At 37.8% G+C, this 15104-nt stretch overlaps 1 protein-coding gene and 1 non-coding gene across 2 annotated transcripts; one reads left to right on the plus strand and one right to left on the minus strand.

Annotated features, from left to right (window-relative positions):
- Positions 1–214: 214 nt before the first annotated feature.
- LOC148545636 (small nucleolar RNA R71) lies at positions 215–322 on the plus strand. Its single transcript, XR_015900376.1, has one exon. It is a non-coding gene; the product is annotated as a small nucleolar RNA R71 (small nucleolar RNA).
- Positions 323–11571: 11249 nt separating this feature from the next.
- Positions 11572–12771, minus strand: LOC107615673 (uncharacterized). Its single transcript, XM_016317719.1, has 2 exons — positions 12357–12771; positions 11572–12242 (listed from the first exon to the last, which is right to left on the minus strand). Exons 1-2 carry the CDS (start codon positions 12769–12771, stop codon positions 11572–11574), a joined length of 1086 nt encoding a protein of 361 aa, XP_016173205.1.
- Positions 12772–15104: the final 2333 nt, after the last annotated feature.

Here is a 15104-nt window from a genome sequence, read left to right on the forward strand (position 1 = left end):
CTTCAAGAACTCCCTTCTTCACAGGCGTCCCATTATTCACAGGATTCCTTTCAGAAGTGTACATGAACTGGTTATTTGCAACCATGTCAATGAGTTCTTGAGCTTCTGCAGGTGTTTTCTTTAGGTGAATGGATCCACCTGCAGAAGTATCCAATGACATCTTTGATAACTCAGATAAACCATCATAGAATATATTCAAGATGGTCCATTCTAAAAGCATGTTAGAAGGACACTTTTTGGTCAGTCCTTTGTATCTCTCCCAAGCTTTATAGAGGGATTCACCTTCTTTCTGTCTGAAGGTTTGAACATCCACTCTAAGCTTGCTCAGCTTTTGAGGAGGAAAGAACTTAGCTAAGAAAGCCTTGACCAGCTTATCCCAAGAGTTCAGGCTGTCCTTGGGTTGAGAGTCCAACCATATTCTAGCTCTGTCTCTTACAGCAAAAGGGAAAAGCATGAGCCTGTAGACTTCAGGATCTACTCCATTAGTCTTAACAGTATCACATATCTGCAAGAATTCAGTTAAGAACTGAAAAGGATCTTCAGATGGAAGTCCATGAAACTTGCAGTTCTGCTGCATCAGAGAAACTAATTGAGGTTTCAGCTCAAAGTTGTTTGCTCCAATGGCAGGAATGGAGATGCTTCTTCCATGTAAATTGGAATTAGGTGCAGTAAAGTCACCAAGCATCCTCCTTGCATTATTATTATTTTCGGCTGCCATCTCCTTTACTTGTTCGAAATTTTCAATCAAGTTGTCTCTGGATTGTTGTAATTTAGCTTCTCTTAATTTCTTCTTCAGAGTCCTTTCAGGTTCTGGATCAGCTTCAACAAGAATGCCTTTTTCTCTGTCCCTGCTCATAAGAAAGAGGAGAGAAAAAGAAAAGAAGAGGAATCCTCTATGTCACAGTAAAGAGGTTTCTTATTGTTAGTAGAAGAAAAGAAGAAGAGAAAAATCTGAACTCAGAAAGAGAGAGAGGGTTCAGATTTTTGGTGGGTGAGGGAGAGATGCTAGTAGATGAATAAATAAATAGAAGGAGATGAGAGAGAAGGAATTTTCGAAAATAATTTTTGAAAAAGAGTTAGTGATTTTTGAAAATAGTTTTTGAAAAATGTTAGTAGTTTTTCGAAAATTTAGATTTAAAAATTAAAATAATAGTTAATTAAAAAGAAATTTTGAAAAAGAAGGAAGGGATTTTCGAAAATGAGAGAGAGAGAGTTAGTTAGGTAGTTTTGAAAAAGATAAGAAACACACAAAAAGTTAGTTAGTTAGTTGAAACAAGTTTTGAAAAGATAAGAAGTTAGGAAGTTAGAAAAGATATTTTGAAATCAAATTCTTGAAAAAGATAAGATAAGAAGATATTTTGAAAAGATATGATTGAAATTAGTTTTGAAAAAGATTTGATTTTTAAAATCACAATTAATGACTTGATTCACAAGAAATCACAAGATATGATTCTAGAACTCAAAGTTTGAATCTTTCTTAACAAGCAAGTAACAAACTTGAAATTTTTGAATCAAAACATTAATTGTTATTGTTATTTTCGAAAATTTGATATAAAAAATAAGAAAAAGATTTTTGAAAAATATTTTTAAAATTTTCAAAAATAACTAAAAAAAATGAAAAAGATTTGATTTTTGAAAAAGATTTTTGAAAAAGATGAGATTTTTAAATTGAAAATTTGATTTGACTCATAAGAACAACTAGATTTTAAAATTTTTTGAAAAAGTCAAATCTAATTTTCGAAATTTTAAGAGAGAAAAAGGAAAAGATATTTTTTTGATTTTTGAATTTTTATGATGAGAGACAAAAACAAGAAAAATGATGCAAAACTATGAATGTATGCAAGAATGCTATGAATGTCAAGATGAACACCAAGAACACCGTGAATATCATGATGAACATCAAGAACATATTTTTGAAAAATTTTTTATGCAAAGAAAACATGCAAGACACCAAACTTAGAATTCTTTAATGCTTAGACACTAAGAATTCAAGAATGCATATGAAAAACAAGAAAAGACACAAAACATGCAAATGCAAAGATCAAACAAGAAGACTTACCAAGAACAACTTGAAGATCATGAAGAACACTATGAATGCATGAATTTTCGAAAAAATGCAAGATGCACATGCAATTGACACCAAACTTATAACATGACTCAAGACTCAACCAAGAAACACAAAATATTTTTGATTTTTATGATTTTATAATTTTTTTTGTATTTTCTTTTAATTTTTTTTCGAAAATTATTGTGAAAAATAAAAATAAGGATTCCAAAATTTTTAATATGAATTTCAGGAATCTTGCCATGTTAGTCTTAAAGCTCCAATCAAAGGGTCAGGCATGGCTTAATAGCCAGCCAAGCTTTAATAAAAATATGAGTGTAATTCAGACATGACAAGCCTAACATGCCCTATCCAGAAGAATTGGGCATGACTCTATTGAGGTGATTAGTTGAAGACCAATCCCAAAGTAGTTTGGGTATGGCTTTACAGCCAGATAGGCTTCAACATGCTTCATGAAACACTAGAATTCATTCTTAAAAATTCTGAAGAAAAATAATATTTTTGAAAACATTTTTTTTTTCGAGAACAAAAGAAAAATTTTTGAAAGATTTTTGAAAAATTTTTGAAAATAAAACAAAAAGAAAATTACCTAATCTGAGCAACAAGATGAACCGTCAGTTGTCCAAACTCGAACAATCCCCGGCAACGGCGCCAAAAACTTGGTATGCGAAATTGCTACTCAGGTTGTGAATTGTTGTTCGAAATTGATTCCCTGGTAATGGCACCAAAAACGGATGCACAGGACCATGGTCTAAACATATCTTCACAACTTTGCATAACTAACCAGCAAGTGCACTGGGTCGTCCAAGTAATACCTTACGTGAGTAAGGGTCGAATCCCACGGAGATTGTTGGTATGAAGCAAGCTATGGTCACCTTGTAAATCTCAGTCAGGCGGATATCAAATGGTTATGGAGTTTTCGAAAATAATATAATAAAATAGGGATAGAAATACTCATATAATTCATTGGTGAGAATTTCAGATAAGCAAATGGAGATGCTTTCGTTCCTCTGAACCTCTGCTTTCTTGCTATCTTCATCCAATCAGTCTTACTCCTTTCCATGGCTGGCTTTATGTGATACATCACCACTGTCAATGGCTACTTTCGGTCATCTCTCAGAAAAATGATCCAATGCCCTGTCACGGCACGGCTAATCGTCTGGAGGCATCACCCTTGTCAATGGCTTCATCTTATCCTCTCAGTGAAAATGGTCAACGCACCCTGTCACGGCACGGCTATTCATCTGTCGGTTCTCGATCATGCTGGAATAGGATTTACTATCCTTTTGCGTCTGTCATTAACGCCCTGCAATCGCGAGTTTGGAGCTCGTCATAGTCATTCATTCATTGAATCCTACTCGGAATACCACAGACAAGGTTTAGACCTTTCGGATTCTCTTGAATGCCGCCATCATTCTAGCTTACACCACGAAGATTCCGATTAAGAGATCTAAGAGATACTCATTCAGTCTAAGGTAGAACGGAAGTGGTTGTCAGGCACGCGTTCATAGGGAATGATGATGATTGTCACGTTCATCACATTCAGATTGAAGTACGAATGAATATCTTAGAAGCGAAACAAGATGAATTGAATAGAAAACAGTAGTACTTTGCATTAATCTTTGAGGAACAGCAGAGCTCCACACCTTAATCTATGGAGTGTAGAAACTCTACCATTAAAAATACATAAGTGAAAGTCCAGGCATGGCCGAGAGGCCAGCCTTCAAACGTGATCTAGGATAGCATACAACTGATCAAAGATGCCTAATACAATAGTAAAAGGTCCTATTTATAATAAACTAGCTACTAGGGTTTACAAAAGTAAGTAATTGATGCATAAATCCACTTCCGGGGCCCACTTGGTGTGTGCTTGGGCTGAGCTTGAGTGTTGCACGTGTAGAGGTCCTTCTTGGAGTTGAACGCCAGCTTTTGTGCCAGTTTGGGCGTTCAACTCTGGTTTTGGCTCCTTTTCTGGCGCTGGACGCCAGATTTGGGCAGAAAGCTGGCGTTGAATGCCAGTTTATGTCATCTATTCTTGGCCAAAGTATAGACTATTATATATTGCTGGAAATCCCTGGATGTCTAATTTCCAACGCAATTAGAAGCGCGCCATTTCGAGTTTTGTAGCTCTAGAAAATACACTTTGAGTGCAGGGAGGTTAGAATCCAACAGCATCAGCAGTCCTTCTTCAACTTCTGAATCTGATTTCTGCTCAAGTGCCTCAATTTCAGCCAGAAAATACCTGAAATCACAGAAAAACACACAAACTCATAGTAAAGTCCAGAAATGTGAATTTAACATAAAAACTAATGAAAACATCCCTAAAAGTAACTAGATCCTACTAAAAACATACTAAAAACAATGTCAAAAAGCGTATAAATTATCCGCTCATCACACTCCGTCATCCTCCATGAAATTAGAGAAGATCAAAGAGCTATAAGGGAGGAGCAACAAAGACAAGGAAGATACATAGAAGAGCTCAAGAACATCATTGGTTCCTCAAGAAGGAAATGCCACCATCACTAAGGTGGACTCATTCCTTGTTCTCAAATTTTATGTTTTTTGTTTTCTCTATGTTAAGTGCGTATCTATGTTAGTGTCTTATTACATGATCATTAGTATTTAGAAACTTTGCCTTAAAGTAGTGAATATGAATCCATCACCTCTCTTAAAAGAAAAATATTTTTAATTCAAAAGAACAAGAAGTACATGAGTTTTGATGTGGAGACAGTATTTTTTGTTTTCTGAATGAATGCTTGAATAGTGCATATGTCTTTTGAAGTTGATGTTTTAGAATGTTAAATATGTTGGCTCTTGAAAGAATGATGAACAGGAGACATGTTATTTGATAATCTGAAAAATCATAAAAATGATTCTTGAAGCAAGAAAAAGCAGTGAATACAAAAGCTTGCAGAAAAAAAAGAAAGAAAAAAATGGCAAAAAAAAAATAAAAATAAAAAAGAGAAAAAGCAAGCAGAAAAAGCCAAAAGCTCTTAAAACCAAAAGGCAAGAGCAAAAAGCCAATAACCCTTAAAACCAAAAGGCAAGGATAAATAAAAAGGATCCAAGTCTTTGAGCATCAGTGGATAGGAGGGCCTAAAGAAATAAAATCCTGGCCTAAGCGGCTAAACCAAGCTGTCCCTAACCATGTGCTTGTGGCATGAAGGTGTCAAGTGAAAACTTGAGACTGAGCGGTTAAAGTCAAGGTCCAAAGCAAAAGAAGAGTGTGCTTAAGAATCCTAGACACCTCTAATTGGGGACTTTAGCAAAGCTGAGTCACAATCTGAAAAGGTTCACCCAATTATGTGTCTGTGGCATTTATGTATCCGGTGGTAATACTGGAAAACAAAGTGCTTAGGGCCACGGCCAAGACTCATAAAGTAGCTGTGTTCAAGAATTAACATACTGAACTAGGAGAATCAATAACACTATCTGAACTCTGAGTTCCTATAGATGCCAATCATTCTGAACCTCAATGGATAAAGTGAGATGCCAAAACTATTCAAGAGGCAAAAAGCTACAAGTCTCGCTCATCTGATTGGAGCTATGTTTCATTGATAGTTTGGAATTTATAGTATATTCTCTTCTTTTTATCCTATTTGATTTTTAGTTGCTTGGGGACAAGCAACAATTTAAGTTTGGTGTTGTGATGAGCGGATAATTTATACGCTTTTTGGCATTGTTTTTAGTATGTTTTTAGTAGGATCTAGTTACTTTTAGGGATGTTTTTATTAGTTTTTATGTTAAATTCACATTTCTAGACTTTACTATGAGTTTGTGTGTTTTTCTGTGATTTCAGGTATTTTCTGGCTGAAATTGAGGGACTTGAGCAAAAATCAGATTCAGAGGTTGAAGAAGGACTGCTGATGCTGTTGGATTCTGACCTCCCTGCACTCAAAGTGGATTTTCTGGAGCTACAGAACTCAAAATGGCGCGCTTTCAATTGCGTTGGAAAGTAGACATCCGGGCTTTCTAGCAATATATAATAGTTCATACTTTGGCCGAGTTTAGATGATGCAAAAGGGCATTGAACGCCAGTTCTACACTGCAGTCCGGAGTTAAACGCCAGAAACACGTCACGAACCAGAGTTGAACGCCAAAAACATGTTACAACTTGGCGTTCAACTCCAAAAGAAGCCTCTACACGTGTAAACTTCAAGCTCAGCCCAAGCACACACCAAGTGGGCCCCAGAGGTGGATTTATGCATCAAATACTTATTTTTGTAAACCCTAGTAACTAGTTTAGTATAAATAGGACTTTTTACTATTGTATTAGACATCTTATGATTTTTAGTTCAACTTAGGATCATATTGATCACGTTTGGGGGCTGGCCATTCGGCCATGCCTGGACCATTATCACTTATATATTTTCAAACCGTAGAGTTTCTGCACTCCATAGATTAAGGTGTGGAGCTCTGCTGTTCCTCGTGATTTAATTCAAAGTACTACTATTTTTCTATTCAATTCAACTTATTTTGCCTCTAAGATATCCATTCGTTCCCAAGAACAAGATGAATGTGATGATTATGTGACAATCATCATCATTCTCACTCATGAACGCGTGCCTGACAAACACTTCCGTTCTACATGCAAACAAGCTTGAATGAATATCTCTTAGATATCTAATACAGGGGACCGAGTCCGAGTTATTAGTATCTTCGTGGTATAAGTTAGAACCCATGGATGGCCATTCCTGAGATCCGGAAAGTCTAAACCTTGTCTGTGGTATTCCGAGTAGGATCTGGGAAGGGATGGCTGTGACGAACTTCAAACTCGCGAGTGCTGGGCGTAGTGACAGACGCAAAAGGATAGTAAATCCTATTCCAGTATGATCGAGAACCTTCAGATGATTAGCCATGCCGTGACAAAGCATTTGGACCATTTTCACAGAGAGGATGGGATGTAGCCATTGACAATGGTGATGCCCTTACAGAAAGCTTGCCATGGAGAGGAGTGAGACTGATTGGATGAAGACAGTGGGAAAGCAGAGATTCAGAGGAACGAAAGCATCTCTATACGCTTATCTGAAATTCTCACCAATGAATTACATAAGTATTTCTATCTTTATTTTCTGTTTATTTATTATTATTATTCGAAAATACTATAACCATTTGATATCCGCCTGACCGAGATTTACAAGGTGACTATAGCTTGCTTCATACCAACAATCTCCGTGGGATCGACCCTTACTCACGTTAGGTTTTATTACTTGGACGACCCAGTGCACTTGCTGGTTAGTTGTGCGAAGTTGTGAAGTTATGTTTGGATCATGGTATTGTGCACCAGTTATTGGCGCCATTGCCAGGGAGAGAACGAACAACAAATTTTACAACCTCAGAGTAACAATTTCGCATACCAATAGTTCAATGCTTGACCCGGTTGTGGCATGGCGTTGGCATAGACTTTCTTACTAGGCTTTCTACCACCTTCTTTGGTGGGTTGCATAGGATGGCCCAGCCTCTACTATTGATCTCCATAGTGAGTTTTCTTTGCTCGTCTCTCCCTAGTTAGAAGCCAACCTCAGGGACTATTTGTCTCTCACTCACCCAACCATAAAACTGGTTTTGCTGGAAGAATGAGAGGAACTTAAACTCATTGTAGCTGGAAGACCTAGAGGAGGTTTACTTGGTCTTTCTCTTCTTTGATCTAGTGGCCTTTGGTGGTGCCATTTGAGTGTGATGAGAAGGGTTAAAAGAGTGATGAAGAGGGTTAAAAGAAGGGAAAGAAAGAAAGCAAAGCAAGGGTTTGCTTCAACACCAAACTTAGGACTTGATTGTCCCAATCAAGAAGGCAAGAAAGAAAGAAAGAAAGAAAGAACGTAGAGAAGGGGGAGTGAGGGTTTCGGATGAGAGGAGAGGTGTTGGTAAGGTGTGATGAGGAAGGGTAGGAGAGTGCAATATATAGGGGTAAAATGAAAGATCTGGAAGGTGGGAATTGATAACACAAATTGAATGTTTTCAAACTTGGAAGTGGCGCCTAGCGTGGGGGAAGTGCCAACCCCAAGGCTGTTCAGCTTTCTTCAGAAATTTGAGTTCCAAAGTGTGAAGTACACTTTGACCTCTTGACTTAGTGAGTGTTCAATGCCTTATGGGTCCCACCTCTTCCTGAAAATTTAGTTACAAACCCTCATTAGTGATCAAAAGTTGCTTCATTTTTCTTTAGTTAAATAGCATTTAATTTGTGTCTCTTGGACACCAAACTTAGGTTCATTGCATATAGTAATTGGTCTCATGATTGAACTTTATTGTATACATTATGATTGGAATAAAATTAATTCTTTCACACCCTTCCACTTCCATTTTATATGTACACAATAAAGTGGCCGTTTCATGCACCCACCAATTTACTAATTGCATTCAGACATTAATCAATTGGGCTGTACGCATGGGTCTCTTATGGTGGTGGCTACACCAAACTTAAATTTGGGCTTACTCTTAAGATTAATTCAATTATTGTGATGTAAGCTCAAAATAAGTGGGTTAGTGTCCATACCAAACTTAGCTCTTTAGCTAGTTTCTCAACCTAATTAACAACATCATATAGTGTAGCATGCAAGGTTGCATTTCTAGCAAAACTAAAAAAACTTTTGAAACTAAGTTCAAAGAAACTATCAACTAAGTGACTAACAATTAGAAACTAAAAATACAAACAACCTAAGTGACTAAACATAAGCTAATCTAAAAAGCTTGAAATTGAAATGATATGAGTGTTGGGGTGCCTCCCAACTAGTGCTTCTTTAACGTCACTAGCTTGACAATTCTTCCTCTTCAGTTGAGGTTATAGTTCACTCTTTGCTCATCCAATGAGTCCCCCAAGTAGTGCTTAAGTCTGTGGCCATTGACAGTGAAAGTCTTCTGTGTTTTGTCATCCATGAGCTCCACATGACCATAAGGAGAAACCTTGATGATTGTGAACGGTCCAGACAATCTTGACTTCAGCTTCCCTAGGAAAAATTTGAGTCTTGAGTTGTATGACAACACCTTTTGACCTTCTAAAAACTCTCTTCTTTCCAGATTTTGATTATACAATTTCTTTGTTTTCTCTTTGTAAATCTTGGAATTCTCATAAGCTTGAGTTATGAATTCTTCTAACTCATTGAGCTACAACAACCTTCTTTCTCCAGCAGCTTGATTATCAAAGTTCAACATCTTTAGAGCCTAAAATGCTCTATGTTCAAGCTCCACTGGTAGATGACAAGCTTTTCCAAACACCAATTGGTATGGAGACATGCCAATAGGTATTTTAAAAGCTATTCTATAAGCCCACAATGCATCATCTAGCTTCTTGGACCAATCTTTTCTTGAGTTCCCAACAGTTTTCTCAAGGATTCTCTTGAGCTTTCTATTTGAAATTTCAGCTTGACCATTGGTTTGTGGATGGTATGGGGTTGCTACTTTGTGCTTAACACCATATTTGAGGAGGAGTATCTCTAATTGCTTGTTGCAAAAGTGAGTTCCCCCATCACTTATAAGAGCTCTTGGAATCCCAAACCGACTAAATATGTTCTTCCTCAAAAAATTGATCACTACTTTCTGGTCATTTGTTGATGTTGCTATGGCTTCCACCCATTTGGACACATAGTCCACAGCCACCAATATATAATTGTTAGAGTATGAGGGTGGGAAAGGTCCCATGAATTCAATCCCCCAAATATCAAACAACTCCAACTCCATGATGAATCTTTATGGCATTTCATTCTTCTTGGGTAGGTTTCCAGCTCTTTGACACTCATTGCACCTTATTACAAACTCCTTTACATCTTTGAATATTGGAGGCCAAAAGAATCCACACTGCAACACCTTGGCTGCAGTGTTCTCTCCACTAAAATGTTCTCCATAAATAGATCCATGCAATGCCAAAGGACCTCTTACCCTTCCTAATGAGAGATGCATCTTCTTAGAATCCCATCAGCACACTTCTTGAAGAGGTAAGGCTCATCCCAAATGTAATGCTTGGCATCATTGATGAGCTTCCTTTTCAAGTGCTTGTTGATGTTGGAAGATAGTTCTCCAATGGCCTTGAAGTTGGCTATGTCTGCGAACCATGGAGCCTATTGGATCATCATCAATTGCTCATCTGGGAAGCTTTCATTTGCCCTAGGGCTATGTGCTTTATCCCCTTCATGTGGGATCCTTGATAGGTGGTCAGCCACCTTGTTCCCTACTCCACTTCTATCCTTGATTTCAATGTTGAATTCTTGGATTAATAGGATCCATCTTATCAGTCTAGGCTTGGATTATTTCTTGGTTAACAAGTATTTAAGAGCTGTATTGTCAGTGAATACAATGACTTTAGAGCCAATGAGGTAAGATCTAAATTTATCAAATGCAAAAGCTATAGCAAGGAGTTCTTTTTCTGTGGTGGTGTAGTTCCTTTGGGCTTCATTAAGGACCTTGCTAGCATAATAGATGACATGCACTAGCTTGTCTCTCCTTTGTCCTAAGACAGCATCAATAGCAAAATCTGATGCATCACACATCAATTCAAAAGGTAAGTCCCAGCTAAGTAGTGCTATAATAGGTGCAGAGGAGACCTTGCTTTTAAGCTCATCAAAAGCTTGCATACATTCTCTATCAAAGATAAATGGTACATTAGAGACAAGCAAGTTACTCAAAGGTTTGGCAATTTTTTGAAAAGTCTCTAATGAACTTTCTATAGAACCCAGCATGTTCCAAGAAACTCCTAATTGCTTTGATATTGCAAGGTGGGGGTAATTTTTCAATCACTTCCACCTTGGCTCTATCTACCCCTATGCCTTTCTTAGAAATTTTATGGTCAAGGACTACCCCTTCGGTAACCATAAAATGACATTTTTCCCAGTTCAAAACCAAGTTAGTCTCTTGGCATCTCTTAAGTACCAAGGAAAGATGGTGTAAGTAATTAGGAAAGGAGTCACCAAACACTAAAAAATCATCCATGAAGATCTCAATAAACCTCTCAATCATATCAGAAAAAATGGATAGCATGCACCTTTAGAATGTGGCAGGTGCATTGCACAAACCAAAGGGCATGCGTCTATATGCAAAAACACCATAAGGGCAAGTGAAAGAAGTCTTCTCTTGGTCTTTAAGATCCACTACAATCTGGTTGTAGCCTGAGTATCCATCCAAAAAATAATAGTACTCATGTCCAGCAAGCCTTTCCAACATTTGATCCATGAATGGTAGAGGAAAATGGTCCTTCTTTGTGGCTTTATTGAGCTTTCTGTAGTCTATACACCTGCGCCATCTAATCACTATTCTTGTTGGTATCAATTTATTTCTCTCATTTGGCACAACTGTGATCCCCCCTTCTTGGGAATTACTTGAACCAGGCTCACCCAAGGGCTGTCTGAGATGGGATAAATCACCCCTGCTTGCCATAACTTTAGCATTTCTTTTTGCACCACTTCCTTCATTGTTGGATTCAATATTTGTTGTGGCTGTATTGAGGGCTTGGCATCCTCCACAAGAAGGATTTTATACATGCACATTGAAGGGCTAATCCCTTTTAAATCTGAAAGTTTTCACCCAATGGCATCCTTGTGTTGCCTTAACACTTTGATAAGCTCCTCTTCTTGTTCTTCATTCAAGCTTGAGTTGATGATTACTGGATATGTGTCATTGCTCCCCAAGTAAGCATACTTCAAGCTTGGGGGCAGGGTTTTCAACTCCAGCTTTGGTTCTTCCACTTTTTCTTTGTTCGTCTTGTCTAGCATGATTGAGCCTTCTATGATTTCTTGTGGCAGTTCACCATATGATGTTTGTTGCTCTTGCTCCATTGCATCTTCACATTGATCTTCTTCTAGGACTCCTTGAATCAGCTTCTCCATTGTGTCTACCATCATGCATTCTCCAATAAACTCCTTTGGGTAGCTTATTGCAGTGAAAACATTGAACACTATCTTTTTTTCATGCAGCCTTAAGACTAACTCTCCCTTTTGCACATCAATTATAGCCCCAGCTGTTGCCAAGAATGGTCTCCCTAGTATGATTGATGTATTAGCCTCTTCTTCCATGTCAAGCACTACAAAATCAGCTGGAAAGATGAACTCTCCCACCTTAACTAAAAAGTCCTCTACTACTCTATGGGGAAACTTGAATGTCCTATCAGCTAGTTGAAGTGCCATTCTTGTTAGTTTGGCCTCTTCAATTCTCATTCTCTTCATCATGGCCAAGGATATAAGGTTGATGCTATCTCCCAAGTCACACAATACTTTTTCAATGCTAATATCCCATATGATGTAGGGGATTTGAAAGCTCCCAGGATCTTTCATCTTTTGGGGAAGCTTCTTTTGTATGATGGCACTACATTCCTCCGTGAGCACCACAGTTTCCTTTTTTCCCCAATTTCTTTTCTTAGTCATGAGCTCTTTTAGGAACTTGGCATAGAGTGGCATTTGCTCTAGTGCCTCAGCAAAAGGTATGTTAATTTGAAGCTTCTTAAAGACCTCTAAGAATCTAGAAAACTGGCTATCTTTCCCATCTTTTCTCAGCCTTTGTGGATAGGGTACTTTTGGTAGATAGGGCTTCAAGACTTGCTTTGGTGGAGATGGAATATGCATCTCTTCTCCCTCCTTTATTTCTGAGTCATTTGTAGCCTCTTCTTCTTGTAAGTTGTGGCTGGAGGATGCCTCCTTCACCACCTTCCCACTTCTTAGTGTGATGGCCTTGCATTTCCCTCTTGGGTTGGTCATGGTATCACTGGGAAATGCATTTGTAGACATTGGTATTTGCTTGGATAAGTATCCAAATTGTGTTTTCAGTTTATGATTGCTACCTCTTGGCTCTTTATATTAGACCTGGCCTCCTCTTGGTATGCATCTATCTTTTTTTCAGCTTGTACTTGTTTCTCTGCAATAGTAGCAATATCCCCTGCTAACCGTGCCATCATGGCTTCCAATCTTGCAAAATTTACCACTGTCATCACATGGTTGTGAGGTTGGAGATGATACATTTTGAGAATGGTTGCTGTGTGATTGCTGGTTTGATTGGAAAAGTGCATTATGTGAGTTGTGGTAGACTCTAAGATTGTGTGATTGATGGCTGGGGTTGTTGTATTGGTTAGAGTGGTATGGTTTGTGGTCTTGGGTATGGTTTTGTTGGTTTTCCCACCCAAAATTTGGGTGGTTCTTCCAACCTGGGTTGTAAGTTTTTTGCATTGGGATCATATGGTTGTCTAGATGAATTGTTCACATAGTTGACTTGCTCCCATTCACATTCAACTTCTGGACTATCTCCTTCTTGTATAGGTGCTTGAGCATTGATGGCTAAAACTTAATTCTTCTCCATTTATTTGGTTAGAGCTGCTAGTTGAGCTGTGATTACCTTGTTTTGAGCCAGCAGAGCATCCATGTGGTTTAGCTCCATTACTCCCCTTCTTGGGTTCCTATCGGAGGCATAGAAATACTCATTATTAGCCACAGTTTCTATAATGTCTATGGCCTCTTCAATTGTCTTCTTGTTATTGAGAGAGCCTCCTGAAGAGTGATCTAAGGCCTTCTTTGACTCTTGAGACAATCCTTCATAGAAAATGTGTAGCTGTATCCACTCACTGAACATATCTGGGGGCATTTCCTTGTTAGCTCTTTATATCTCTCCCAAGCTTCATAGAAAGTCTCCCCATCTTGTTGTCTAAATGTCTGTACCTCAGTTCTCAACTTGATAACTTTTTGGGGAGGGTAAAATTTTGCCAAGAACTTATTCACAACATCATCCCAAGTTCTCAAACTCTCCTTTGGAAAGGATTCCAGCCACTTAGATGATTTATCTCTGAGAGAAAAGGGAAACAAAAGCAGTTTATAGGTGTCAAGGTGAACACCATTAGCCTTCACTGTGTCACAGATTCTCAAGAATGTGGTTAGATATTGATTTGGATCTTCTTGAGCATTCTCTCTGAATGAACAGTTATTCTGAACAAGAGTGATTAGCTGTGGTTTGAGCTCAAAATTATTGGTATGTATGGTGGGTTTCAAGATGCTGCTTCCACAATTCTCAGGATTGGGATTGATATAAGAGCCTAGCACTTTCCTTTCTTGTGGGGGAGCATGGTTGCCCACTACTTCATCTTGATGATTGTGTGCTTCACCCTCCATATTTTGGGTTGGATTCTCTTCTTCTTCTTCTTCTTCACCAACTACCCTTTTGCCTCTTGCCATTGCCTCTCTTTTCAATCTTAAAAATGTCTTTTCAGGTTCAGAATTGTAGGAGGTTACAGCTCCTCTCCTCTCTGTCATACACAACACAAGACTCAATCTAAAACAAAGATGAACACCCTCTTGGGAGAAGGGTGGGTAAGTCAAATTTGGTTGATGCAAAGCATCAAACAGTTAGTGTGCTTCTTGTTAGGATGAATATATATACAATGAACAATTGAGACTTCAGATGCTTAAAAGAAATAACGAAAATAAAGGACTAAAATTAAAGTGATTAACAAAGTAAATAAAAATGCTTAATATAAATACCCATAAACTTTATCATTGTCAATTCAAGATCAATCTCCGGCAACGGCGCCATAAACTTGATGGACTGAGAATTCACTATATCACTATAATGAACCCGTCTTTGGCAAGTATACCAAATTATCATCAAGTAATAACTCACAATGAGTGAGGTCGAATCCCACAGAGAATGATTGATTGAACAACTTTAGTTACTGGGTAATTTAGTCAAGCTAATCAAGAAGAATTGTTGAGTGCAAAATTCTAAATAGCAGAATTATAAATGACTTAAAGATAAAGGAAAGCAAGAAAGTGCAGAAATGTAAAGAACATGAAAGTAAATGGAAGGAACATAAATGATTGAATTATAAATGGGGAATGGGTTATAGCAGAAATTAAAGAAAGCTATAAAGAATAAGGAAGATAAGAATAGGGAAGATTCATTGGGATTGGGAGATATTGCTCTCTTTGGATTAAATTCAGATAATCTCATCTTTAATCATGCAACTCATTGACCTCTTGGCAATCATGATTGATTGAACCCTAATTCCTTGGTGATTCAATCTCTCAAATCTTGATAATAAGCCAATTCATTGGTCTAATTGCTTATGAAGAGAGAT

The sequence above is a fragment of the Arachis ipaensis genome, chromosome B9 (assembly GCF_059453495.1).
Source record: "Arachis ipaensis isolate K30076 ecotype BB chromosome B9, ASM5945349v1, whole genome shotgun sequence".
Classification (NCBI taxonomy): Eukaryota; Viridiplantae; Streptophyta; class Magnoliopsida; order Fabales; family Fabaceae; genus Arachis; species Arachis ipaensis.

Bases quoted from the DNA above. Each gene is read 5' to 3' on its own strand.
- LOC107615673 (XM_016317719.1), bottom strand. From the start codon at position 12,771: ATGTCTACAAATGCATTTCCCAGTGATACCATGACCAACCCAAGAGGG. The intron at 12,243-12,356 runs GTAGTGCCATCA...GTGACTTGGGAG, and splicing joins TGTGGTGCTCACGGAGGAAT to ATAGCATCAACCTTATATCC.